At 41.4% G+C, this 12430-nt stretch overlaps 1 protein-coding gene across 2 annotated transcripts in view; it reads right to left on the reverse strand.

The window, feature by feature from the left end:
• Positions 1-12229, reverse strand: part of RUNDC3B (RUN domain containing 3B) — a 52455-nt gene extending 40226 nt beyond the window's left edge. Inside the window, exons 1-3 of one of the 2 annotated variants that reach the window (XM_057432613.1) lie at positions 11814-11951; positions 7645-7827; positions 4799-4914 (exon numbers count right to left, since the gene is read on the reverse strand). Coding sequence is in view for 1 of the 2 variants with exons in the window: in XM_057432612.1 (XP_057288595.1) it covers positions 4799-4914; positions 11814-11917 (220 nt within the window). In the remaining variant the exon portion in view is untranslated. Of the gene's footprint in view, positions 1-4798; positions 4915-7644; positions 7828-11813 lie in introns of both variants that reach the window. The other variant, XM_057432612.1, reaches the window with a different exon arrangement.
• Between the last annotated feature and the right edge of the window lie 201 nt (positions 12230-12430).

Here is a 12430-nt window from a genome sequence, read left to right on the forward strand (position 1 = left end):
CCAATGTAGGAAAGGACCTGGTTTGAGACCATCTTAAGGAACTGAAGGTGCACAAGTCCATGGGACCTCATGAAATCCATTTGCGGGTCCTGAAGAAGCTGGCAAATGAAGTTGCTAAGCCACTGGCCATCATATTTGGAAAATCATGGCAGTCAGGTGAAGTTCCCTATGACTGTAAAAAAGAAAATATAACCCCATTTTCAAGAAGGGGAAAATGGATGACCCGGGGAACTACAGAGCAGTCAGTCTCACCTCTGTGCCTGGCAAAATCTTGGAGCAGATTCTCCTGGATGGCATGCTAAGGCACATGAAAACCAACAAGGTGGCTGGTGACAGCCAGCATGGCTTCACTAAGGGGAAATCCTGCCTGACCAATTTGGTGGCTTTCCATGATGGGGCTACGGAACTGATGGACAGGGTAGAACAGTTGATGTCATCTACCTGGACATGTGCAAAGCATTTGACACTGTCCCACACGACATCCTTATCTCTAAATTGGAAAGACATCAATTTGATAGGTGGACCACTCAGTGGATAAAGAACTGGCTGGATGGCCACACACAAAGAGTTATGGTCAATGGCTCAATGTCTGGCTGGAGACCAGTAACGGGTGGTGTCCCTCGGGGATCGGTGTTGGGACCGGTCTTGTTCAATATCTTTGTCGCTGACATGGACAGTGGGATTGAGTGCGCCCTCAGCAAGTTTGCTGATGACACCAAGCTGTGTGGTTCCGTTGATACCCTGGAGTAAAGGAATGCCATCCAGAGGGACCCTGACACGCTTGTGAGGTGGGCTGATGCCAACCTCATGAAGTTTAACCATGCCAAGTGCAAGGTCCTACACCTCGGTCGGAGCAATCCCAGGCACAGCTACAGGTTGGGCAGAGAAAAGATTCAGAGCAGCCCCGTGGAGAAGGAGTTGGGGGTGTTGGTCGATGAGAAACTGAACATGAGCCGGCTTCAGTGTGTGCTTGCAGCCCAGAAAGCCAACCGTATCCTGGGCTGCATCCAAAGGAGCGTGACCAGCAGGTCGAAGGAGGTGATCCTGCCCTTCCGCTCTGCTCTTGTGACATCACTTGGATTATTGTGTACAGTTCTGGTGTCCTCAACATAAAAAGGACATGGAACTGTTGGAACAAGTCCAGAGGAGGGCCATGAGGATGATCAGGGGACTGGAGCACCTCCCATATGAGGACAGGTTGAGAAATTTTGGGCTGTTCAGCCTGGAGAAGAGAAGGCTGTGTGGAAGCTTCATAGCAGTCTTCCAGTGTCGGAAGGGGGCCTATAAGGATGCTGGGGAGGGACTCTTCACTAGGGACTCTAGTGATAGGACAAGGGGTAACAGGTTCAAACTTAAACAGGGAAAGTTTAGATTGGATATGAGGAGGAAGTTCTTTCCCGTTAAGGGTGGTGAGGCACTGGAATGGGTTGTCCAGGGAAGTTGTGAATGCTCCATCCCTGGCAGTGTTTAAGGCCAGGTTGGAAGGAGCTTTGGGTGACATGGTTAAGTGTGAGGTGTCCCTGCCCATGGCAGGGGGGGGGTGGAACTAGATGATCTTAAGGTCCTTTCCAACCCTAACTATTCTATGATTCTATGATTCTATATCTTGCCAGCAGGCATGCCACACATCTTATTTTAATTACAGGAAAAATACATGCATTTTATTCCCCTCATTATGATATTTGGCCTACTCTGCATGCACAATAAATCCAGCATCGCTGGGAACCACCAGGTATACTACACATACAGTATTATACAGTATGGGGATAAATACCTCTCCACTTTCTAGAGCAGAAGGCAGTCAATGGCTTGTAATCCCCGAAGACAGTTGATACAGCTTACTCAAACTCTCTTTCTCTCTTCATTAGGGGAATTAAAAAAATAGGTTGTGAGCCAAACTGCTTTTTCTAACAACGGTGGCCTATTACTGACTGCCACTTGCTGGCACTGGTGAATATGCAACTCAAAGGTAGTACAGATGTGGCCTTTTGGCCACGGCATATTATGTTACCTTTTTTGGAACTATATTGGTGTAGTATGTGCTAAGACTTCTGAATCACATGAAACGATACCTGCACTCAAGTAGCATTCATAGATCTCTGTTGTACAAGCTGATATATTTATGCTGACCTCATTTTATGACTAAGTAAACACCCACATTTAAAACACACTTAAGAAAATGAGCAGCTGGGTTAAAGAAGTTCGTACATGGGGAAAGTCATTAGATTTCTGCCTGTTTGACTTCCTGGTCTGGCTCATCACAGGGTTTGGTGAAGACCATAGCCAGCATTAGGAAAACATAACCACAGTGGGAGGGGAAAGGAGGAATACATTTCTGTAGCAAAGTGCACTGAGTTTAAGAAATATCATGGAGATTTTCAACACAACTGGAAGATGCTGTGAGCAATCTGAGACAGCCTTACTTTGAGCAAGAGGTAGAACTGGATGACTTCCTAAGGTACTTTCCAATTCTTCAATTATTCTTGAAAGAAAAAAAAAGCCAACAAAGCCACCCAAACCACCATGAATGTTGTTCCTGACCCTTTTGCTATTTGAAACTGTCAACATCAGATCAGTTACCTATCAAAAAATCCATCTAAAAATGGTGCTCATATTGCTCAACTAGCATTTTTAGCAGAATAGCCATGAGGATGAGGCTTGAAAAACTACTATTTCAGTATTCTAATCACAATAGTTTCAGGAAAAGCATAAAGTCTTAATCACTGTAGTTGAACACTTTTCCTCTTAAAATGGCTAACCTTCTTCCTTCCATTTTGTTTTGTCTGGATCCTGTCTCAACATGAAACCAATAAGCAGCAACAATCACTATATTCCATCAAGACTATGCTATGCTCCTTAAAAACATTTTACATTTAATGTCAGGAAAGAGTTGCCAGTAAAATTTTCTAATAAAAGTAAACTTAGTCCTTTACAATACAAATTAAATACTTCTTTATTTTTCCTTCCTCACTCAATACTTCCAAAGGAAATTAGAGATTAAGAATTATTATTTGCCTTGGCCTTAAGAAAGTAAAGGTCTATATACTCAAACTCTCAAATCTGGATCATCTGTTTATATACACTGACAACTTTGATACAATGAAGCCATTTATCTTACTACAGAAAAGCAGATCACGTATGTTCTGCCCGCTTTAAAACGTTTTATATAACCTGCCACCCTCACCAGTCTGCTTTTAGTGTGTTCCTACTGACATAAAGTATGCACTCAGAATATATTAATGATTTCCACCAATAAACACAATTTCTTTCAAGCCCAGTTTTGTATAATATATATCTTCTTAAAATTTGAGTTGCCATGGTACATTTTTTCCTCAATTTCCCTTTCAACTTTTAAAAGAGTAAAACAATTACTCACAATATCTAGCTTATTACCAAAATATTCCCTGTTCGAAATCCAACGCACAAGTTGCTGCCTTTTTCCCTATTTTTATTTAACTCTGCAAACTTAGAAATTCATACCAGTAATTACACGGGGAAGACTGAAACAACAATTCAGCTTTTTTATTTTATCCATTTCTTACTTGCAGTAATTTTTAACTTGTAAATTCCGTTTGCTTGTAACCCATTTGCCAACTTCTCAAGGCTCCTTCTCTCTAACTGCCTGTCCTGAATAAGAGGCTGTGAAGCAAAAGAATGTTGGTGGGGGAGGGGGAGAATTCATGATTTTTGCTCAAACATCACAGAAGCTGGGGGAGAAGGAGAACACAGAGCAATTTCCATGCAGTGTCAAGTTGCTAAGTACCCATAATTACTTCAATAATCTTTGTCACAATGTGACAAACACTAGGTTTCTACCCCACAGTGTGATTTTTTTTTTCCTTCTCTGACAGAATGACAGCAGGTAGTAATTGTGCTACTCATGTCAGCCTACACACAATATTGTTCGCAAAGCTTAGTTATGAATATTAAAAAGTATGAAAAGACGTGGATTGTCATATTACACATCTATATTTAGACGATTATGATGTCCTTCATAATCCTTAAATAATTTCAGAAACTGTGCACAGAACTGAGAATGAGGAGAAGCTTCCCAAGTCCTTTTCTAACAACTGTTACTGCTAAGGCACATTCTGTTCTTTTAGCAAAGCAGCTTCCTCTAGAACAATCAGAAAACACAAACAGACATTTTCTTGAATTAGAACAACATTTGACTCCAACACAAGAGGGAAATCAACAACTGACCTTTCTCAAAAGCAATTTAATCCAGACCCATTACATTCCAGTAGCAAAAAAACAGTTTCACTAGGGGGATGAGGGACAGAAATTAAAGGGCTTAAACACAGTGTCTGGAAAAGAAGGCAACAAAAGCAGGAATGGGAGAATGAAAAAGGAGTATCATCACAGATACGCTCCCCTATAGCTTCTGTTAAAGCAGAACATGCTATAGTTGTCTTTCAGACTCAGACTCTTAGGACACAGCCTTATCATAAAAAAGCAGACAGCACTCAGCACCATGGCAACACTCACTTACTTAATTACCAGCTGAGAAGGCTTCCAAAAAGAACACTGGAAACATGTTTCACAAAACCTGTTTCCTTTACTTTTCCACAGTAATGAAAAGATCAGGAAGGCAATGGCAAAGGAACAGAAAACCAGCAAAAACCAATCAAACAAGCAAACAAAAAACCAACAAACCCAAACCCCAAAAAACAAAGGGACAGAAAAAGGGACAACGAAAAGAAACACTTTCATTCAGCATCAAGGAGTTTCTACGGATGTGCAGTGGTTTCGTATCAACAACTTCTCATATCACCAGTATGGAAGTTAATTAACATACCTTTCAGTCGATGACTTAGAATCTGTTCCAGAATGGCTGCAAAATTATTAAATTCAGGGGAAGTATCATCTATAGTCTCAAAACAGGAACGGTCAATCAGAGTCTTGACTGAAAACCTAGAGCAAAAGTACAGGACAATCATAAATTATATGGATAGCTATTGGGCCTCCAAAGCAGAACAGTAATTCTACATAGTTCTGTAGTTTGTATAAACCAAATGATCAAAGAACCAGAAAACTACCTTGATGATTTCAAGTTCAGTCAGAGCAATGTAAATATATACCACATTGAGAAATAGCATCATCATTGTTGGTCTTAGGCATGAAGCCTTAAAAAAAAAAAAAAAGAAAACAAAAATCACCACACTTCCTACACAGAAATTGGCTAATTATTTTCCTCTTCTCTGAACTAATGTAATAAAGCTGTAGAAAACCAGTACTCATAAAGTACCGAACATCAATTTCTCATCACAACCCCAAACCATCATGATTTTTGCTTGATATTTTGTCAACACTCCTTTTATTCCCAAATTCCATGTCCAGGAATCAGAAATATAAACTTCATCTTATTATGAAAACACTGTAATTTGAGCCTAGCAAGAATAATCCAAACATTTTATAAACTAATTAATTTTTATGCACCGTTAACTCTGTGCATTAACTCAGGCTGATTTCCCTGTGAATGGGGGTAATCCCCATTCAGCACCATATTACTTCATTATTATGCCAGAAAAGTTATCAAATGATCTAACATTTGAAATTGGAAAGGCTGAATCAAGCCACAGTAAAAAGCAGACAAGGTGTAACTAGTCAACTAGCCAGCTAGTTGTGTTTAGTTACACCTGCACTTACACAAGTTCATTTTTATTCAGGAGCAGCTAGTTTAAACTTCAAGAATAAGACAAAAATTGATTTTTCTCTTGCCTTTGCCATTTTAATCATAATCCATTTTTCCTTTCTTCAGTTCCTTGTTCTTCAGTTTTTAGGTTCGAGGCAAGTTCCACATGTCCTCAACTTTGTAAGTAACACTTACTTTGAGGCATTTATTGCGGTTCTTGCTACAATCCCTGTATGTATTAATGGAGCCATACTAGAGCCTGAAGTGGCAGTTTTCACAACACCCAAACTTCAACAGTAGCAACTTAGGAAGTTCCCACTCAGCCTCTCAGATCCCATACCTGAGCACACTGCTCCCTCAGTTGTGCCAGTTCTACTTTTTATGGGGCTCACTATGAACTGATCTAGATTTCCAGTACTTGAAAAGAGGGATAAAATGACTCTTAAACATGGAGACATTCATAATAATGCTTCACAGCATCTCAAAGCAATTCTACAGCACATCTGCAGAAGCAGCATACTATATAGGCACGGGCAGGAATGAGACTCCTTAAACCAGCAGTACTATTTTCAAACACTCTGTACTATAAAAGTAACTGCACTGCATCCTGAGTGGAGTCAGCACAGCCTCCTGATGCTCATTTACTAAATGAAATTATGCTCAAACTGAATTGACATATATTTCAAGAGTTTCAACTCAATTATGTCATACTAAGTAAACTTCTGAATAAACGACTCTCCATCCTACCTTCCCTGCAGGCTTCTATTGTTATAGTGGTTTTGGCAGGACAGGAATCAAGAGTGAGAAGGGTGGGGGAGGAAGCTTCTTCTGCAGTGCCAAGTTATGACTCAGTTTTTAACTCCTCCACGTTTTTAACCAATTTTGAGTGAGAGACATGGATGCCCACCAGTAAATTTCTACCTAGTCAGTACCATTGCTACTGACTACCCTAATGGCAGTAATACTTTTTTCTTCAAAGCCATACCAGAGCTGTGAAATTATCTATAATTTTGAAAAATAAATTAATATAGCAATGCCATGACTAAGTATTAACTGTGGCAAGAAGACTTCTTCCACACTGTGCTGGTCTGTAAAAGAGAAGGTACAGCATACCACTCACTCACAGATACCTACACAAGAGAGAGGTGAGTTAGCAGTATAATGTACTGGGCTATATATAATAACATAATGTTGAAACTAGAGACATGATCATGACACTATCATCCATAAACTGCAAAACAAAGTGCTGCATAATATGCAGCTATGCCTATTTTTCCTCTATTCAGTGTCCTACTTAAAAGTTCACCAATTAATATTGTATGGGATACATATTCACATATATGGAGATACATTAAAGAAAAAACACTCAAGAGCAACTCACGCATACACTTCTAAAAATCAAGATAAGCAATATTTTTTTTTTTATTTTAAAGCATCCCACAATTCAAATGGAGTATATCTAGTTTTAAGGATACAACAATTTTTAAATACCTAGGGTCTGATTAGAAAAGATAGTCTAACAGCTCATAGAATCATAGAATAGTTAGGGCGGGAAAGGACCTTAAGATCATCTAGTTTCAACCCCCCTGCCATGGGCAGGGACACCTCACACTAAACCATGTTACCCAAGGCATCATTAATGGTGGTCTTTCTAAGTGTTCACATTACTGCCACCATGCACCCCACAGAATATTCATTTCCATCACTCTACACTGTCATCAAAAACCTATGTCAAGCTTGGCTGAAACTGGCTTTTAGAACTTCTAGACAGAGAGGGCAAATATGTACACCTTACTTCCACAGACCAGGGAAATAACAGTGCTACTAGGCAAAATATGATTGGCCAGAAATATTTTGGGAAGATACAAAAAGTATCTTATGCAAATACTTTTGTGGATTTATTGCTGTGTTTTTTTTTTTTTACTTCCTTCTTCCTATCTTAAGCTTAAATTTAAGTCAGAAGCACATTTTGCATGTTAGATATTCACACTTCACCATGCTTACCACACAGACTGGAAAAAGGATTTAAGGTATGTAGAAGTTATTGATGCCTTCAAAAAAAGGTTACCCTGTAAGCATCAAGTGAGCAATTTCACTCAATCATGGCAGATGCCTCACATGTTGTTTCCAGTGTATGGCCTCCCAGAAAAGAAAGCCTATGCTCCTGGTTCCTATGTGGAACCACTTGGGGACTGAAAGTCAAGAAACAAAAGGTCAGGTCTAAAGCACACAAGAGATATGAAGAAAATATGTCCATGCAGGTAGAGTTAGAGCAGCTTTCTTCTTTCCCTTTGTTGCTCCCAACTTCACTTTCTCTCTACTGGGCTGCTGACACAGCATCACCGCACTCCAGAGCGACAGCCTACTTACTCTTCAGAGGTTAACACAAATTGTAACAAAAGGGCACAGGAATGTAAAATGGCTTGAAAACTAACGACATTTTCTAAGATGAACTTTTTGGTAGACTGGGACCAGAGGAGTGATGTAGCTCCAATACCCGTTACTATAAGACTCCTTTAAAAAAATGTCTTTTATCCAATCATTTCCCATTGTGTCACTAAAAGAGTTGGTTAGGGTTGGTTTTTTTTTTTTCATACGGTACCTGTCATTGGACAAATTCCAATATCAATGTTTCTAAATTACCCTTGTGAATTCAGTTGTTTTCAGATTCTTGCATAGATAAGATTAGATTCTACATTCTCTGTCACTAATTCAGTCTTGCTTGAGCCAAAAAAAAAAAGATGTAGAAACAGTAGCATCCTCCCACCTTAAAGAGACCTTCCAAGTTATGTAAGAGGGAAACGTGCTCAAATAAGAAAGATCTATAGGAATCTTTTTGGGATGGTTTCTTCACTGTTTTGCAAGATGCACAAGAAGACCTCCCAGATTTCTTTAGTAACTCCAGACCCAAACCAAACCTTCTGTGGATACATCGCAGGTCTACAGGCTTATTTCCAAAACAGTAACAAGTCTCTAATCAGATAGCAAATGGGCAGAAAAATTGACTGGTACATGAATTTCTTATTTTTCATTGTCAGATTCTGCTCCTCTTTAGTTTTCAAATGAAGGGAAGGATTCTGCTGCATGTATTTAGCTTTCAATTAGGAAATGTCATTAAAATGCCATTTTAAAGACTGTAAACTATTCATATAGAATAAACCTCAAGATTATAAACTAATATCCCTTATGCTAGAGGACATGGCTTGGACACGAAAAGAGACAGTTTAGCTAAAGGTCAATATCAGTGTTCCTCTTCTGCATATTAGCAAAATCACCATTTTAAAAGTACATCTCCTGACAATTGTTTAATTCTGTGTTAACAACCTGTGTTTAAGCTATGACCCTCACTTCCAAGGCTTGTCTCTACTTTTTTTTGGTGATTCTGCCTCTACATGGATGTACAAATCTTAGAGAAGACTAGATTAGACCAAGGTGAACCTAGAACAGCCTCAACACCCAAGAGCACTTACTAAAAATGGAAGGCATCAAACTTCAGGGAAAAGGGTATGGAGAGAGACAGAGCTTAGATCATGTATTACTTATTCAAATACTAAAAATTGTTTCAATTTAAATCATGGCTGTGCAGTTACACAAACACATGTATTTTCATATACATTTGGTTTATGAAACTTAATTAACGACATTACTTTCCATTACTACAGTGCTACTCAACACTTTGGAAGGAAAAGGTTTTTTCATTAAAGCTGTAAATGTAAGAAACTACCCACTCCACACAAGGAGTTAGATGTCATCAGTATAAGAAAAGACTAAAAACCCAAAGTCCATTTTAACTATTAAGTAAAAATCTGCTAAATTGAAGCTTTAACAAAAATACTTCATTAAATTATCACAGACTGTTAACAGATGGCAATTCAGAGGAGTATCCTTCTTGTGCTCTCTCACCTTCACTGCATAGCAAGCCATATAAATCCAAATATAATTGAATTAATTAATTGAAGCTATTTTTACCAGAAGTATTTCACATTCTCACAGGATTTTGATTGGAAAGGACTATTATCTTACTGGCTTTGACACTGATTTGGCTATTCCTAACAAATAACACTTTTAAATAATAACAGAACATGTTAATAACTATGGTAAAGCACAGAAATATTTAAAACATTTACTCTTACAATGGCTGAAGAATACAAAAGTATATAAATGTATGCATATCATAATAACACAAATCTTTTTTCCTCATCATCCTTTCCAAATTTTAAGGTGCATTTACAAACTAGAAACTTCATGTTTTGTAAAGATACAGCAAAATTACATTTTCACTGAAAATAATTAAAATACACAAATTTCAAGTAATTTCTTCAATAGCTCTTTGTTTCATATGTATTTGACTAAATTTCCTCAGATTTCTAAGCCTCTTTAAACGTCTTACAACATCATTTCAAGTGCAGGACAAGGACATGAAATAAACTGAAAAATAAATTGTAACAGCACAGAGTACAGAAGAGTTTCTCTCAAAGGGGGAGGCAGAGAAAAACAGCAAGCTCCATAGAATACGATATACACCTTTAAAAAGAACTGTTTATAACCTTTATACTCATGTCATTACTTGATAAAACCACTGTTTTCCCAAGCCTGCAGACTGGCTACGTCTGTATCTCTGTAGGAATAATGAAACTGAAAACTTCATTTGATCTGCTTTGGCAAGTTTGGTAAAAACCTTCTTTTTCTATGTTTTTGTTGTATATCTTTTTCACAAGCAAGAGTAGAGGTCAGCATGAATAGCCTGGGAAAAAGGCAGTATAGTACTGATGCTACTCTGAAACCCAGATGCTAGGACTTGCAGGAACATCGAAGCAAATTCCTTTCAGTAGCCAGATGATACAGTTACCCTCTGAAAACCCATTAATAACATACAATAAAAGAGAAAAAAAAATTTAAAAAGGGAAGATTTTGAAGTCCTAAACTGTTTTTAAATACTACTGCAGCATTAAGTAGTACATAATTAAAACTTCTGAGAATTAAAATATTATAGCTCATATGAGTCTCTTTAAGACCTTCTCCAGATAATATTCCAATTAGTTTGATAACTTAAAAATTTAGGAATTGAAACAAGTGAACTGACGGGGTCCCTGCTCCCAGCATATCCACGTATTTAAAAGTTTGCCATGATGTAATGGGTCAGTACTGCACACTTGGAAACGCTGCATGAATTCAACAATGACAGCAGTGGAAACGCTTGCACGGGAAGCGTTATCAAGCTTGTGTAAGCTCAGCACTAAAATGCTACAAAAAAATATTTGCATACACTAGATCTAGCCCGTACTGCAGATTTCCTGATCTAGATTATGGAGATAAAAATATCCCCTGAAGGCAGCAGCCTCCTCAGGACTGCTCCTGCGACACCAGCGCGTTAACAAGAACACACCGTTAGCCACTCAACAACGGCTTGGAAAAACTGCTTTAGGTTTCACTTCACGTCCAATACATATAAAGTCTGTATTTTAAAAGCGGCCATAGCGCGTCAGTTTAAGAGACATCGACGCAACACCAAGCTATTTGCGTGAAGATGAAAACCTCAGTTCACAGAATCACAGAATGGTTTGAGCTGCAAGGGACCTTAAAAATCATTTAGTTCCAGCTCCCTGACATGGCCAGGGACATCTTCTACTAGACCAGGTTGCTCAAAGCCCCATCCATCCTGGCACTGAACACTGCCAGGGATGGGGCATTGATAACTTCCTCGGGAAGCCCGTTCCAGTGCCTCGGCTGCCCTCACAGTAAAGAGCTTCTTCCAGTTCAACACTGCTCCAGCACCCACCTTTGGCCCAGGAACACAATCAAGGTGCCGAAAACAAACCTCTCCCCCCTCTCCCCCAAAAGACCATTTAACTGGCCGGTGTGCCTACGGCGCTGCCAGGTGTGCCCCGGCCCCTCGGCCAGCAGACACGCCAAGGCTCCCAAGGGAGCTGAGTCAGGATGGAGGCGGCAAGATGAGGAGCAGGATAGATGTGGATGCCCCATCCCGCTGCTGCGTACCCCTCAGGCCGACATCCCAGCAGGGCGGGCTGCGCCCGAGCTCCCGCCCCGGGGCGGCCGCCGGTAGCAAGGGCGGAACAATCCCCTACCAGCGGTCAGGGCGGTGGGAGGGCTAAGAACGGTCCCCTCGGGTGGGGCAGGGCAGGACGGGGCAGGGCAGGACAGGGCCGGGCCAGCTCACCTGCAGACCGTGATCAAGTTCCTCCTTTCCACCGCGGCGTTGCGAGCCGGGACGCTCTTCCTACGGGCGGAGACATTAAGTCCCCCTAAGCCGAGGGACGCCATCTCCGCTGGGGGCAGGTGGAGCTGCCGGGGCTGGCGCCGAGCCTTTGTTCCCGGCCTCTCAGTCTCGAAGATGCTGAACCCGCCGCCACACGCGGAGGAGGAGGAGAAGGCCCCCGTGTTTTCCCCGCCGCTCCTCCTCCTCCCGCCGCCCGGCCCGCGCGGGAGGAGCGCCCCGAGGCAGGCGGCAGGTCGGGCGAGGAGGCGCCGGGGTCCCCCCCGCCCTGCTCCCGGCAGCCGGGCAGCCACGGCTCCTCGGGATCACAGCGCCGCAGAGCGCCGGCGCCACCAGCCAATCGGCGCGCTGGAAGGGCGCGGCGCCGCGCACCAGCGGCCCCGGCTTGAACGGGGCACGCGCCCCTTCATGGAGGCGGGTGGGCGGGGAGAAAGGCACCGGCGTTTGAGGTGGCGGGCGGGTGGCGGGGTGTGGTGTGCGTTTGTGGGAGACTTCCTGAGCCTCCCTTCTGCTTAACGTCCCTTTCCTCTCATTCATCTTAGTGAAGGTCCCCTCGCTCG

The sequence above is a fragment of the Pezoporus wallicus genome, unplaced genomic scaffold, assembly GCF_028554395.1.
Source record: "Pezoporus wallicus isolate ANWC-B61680 ecotype Strahan unplaced genomic scaffold, APGP_CSIRO_Pwel_v1 scaffold_2584, whole genome shotgun sequence".
Taxonomy (NCBI): domain Eukaryota; kingdom Metazoa; phylum Chordata; class Aves; order Psittaciformes; family Psittacidae; genus Pezoporus; species Pezoporus wallicus.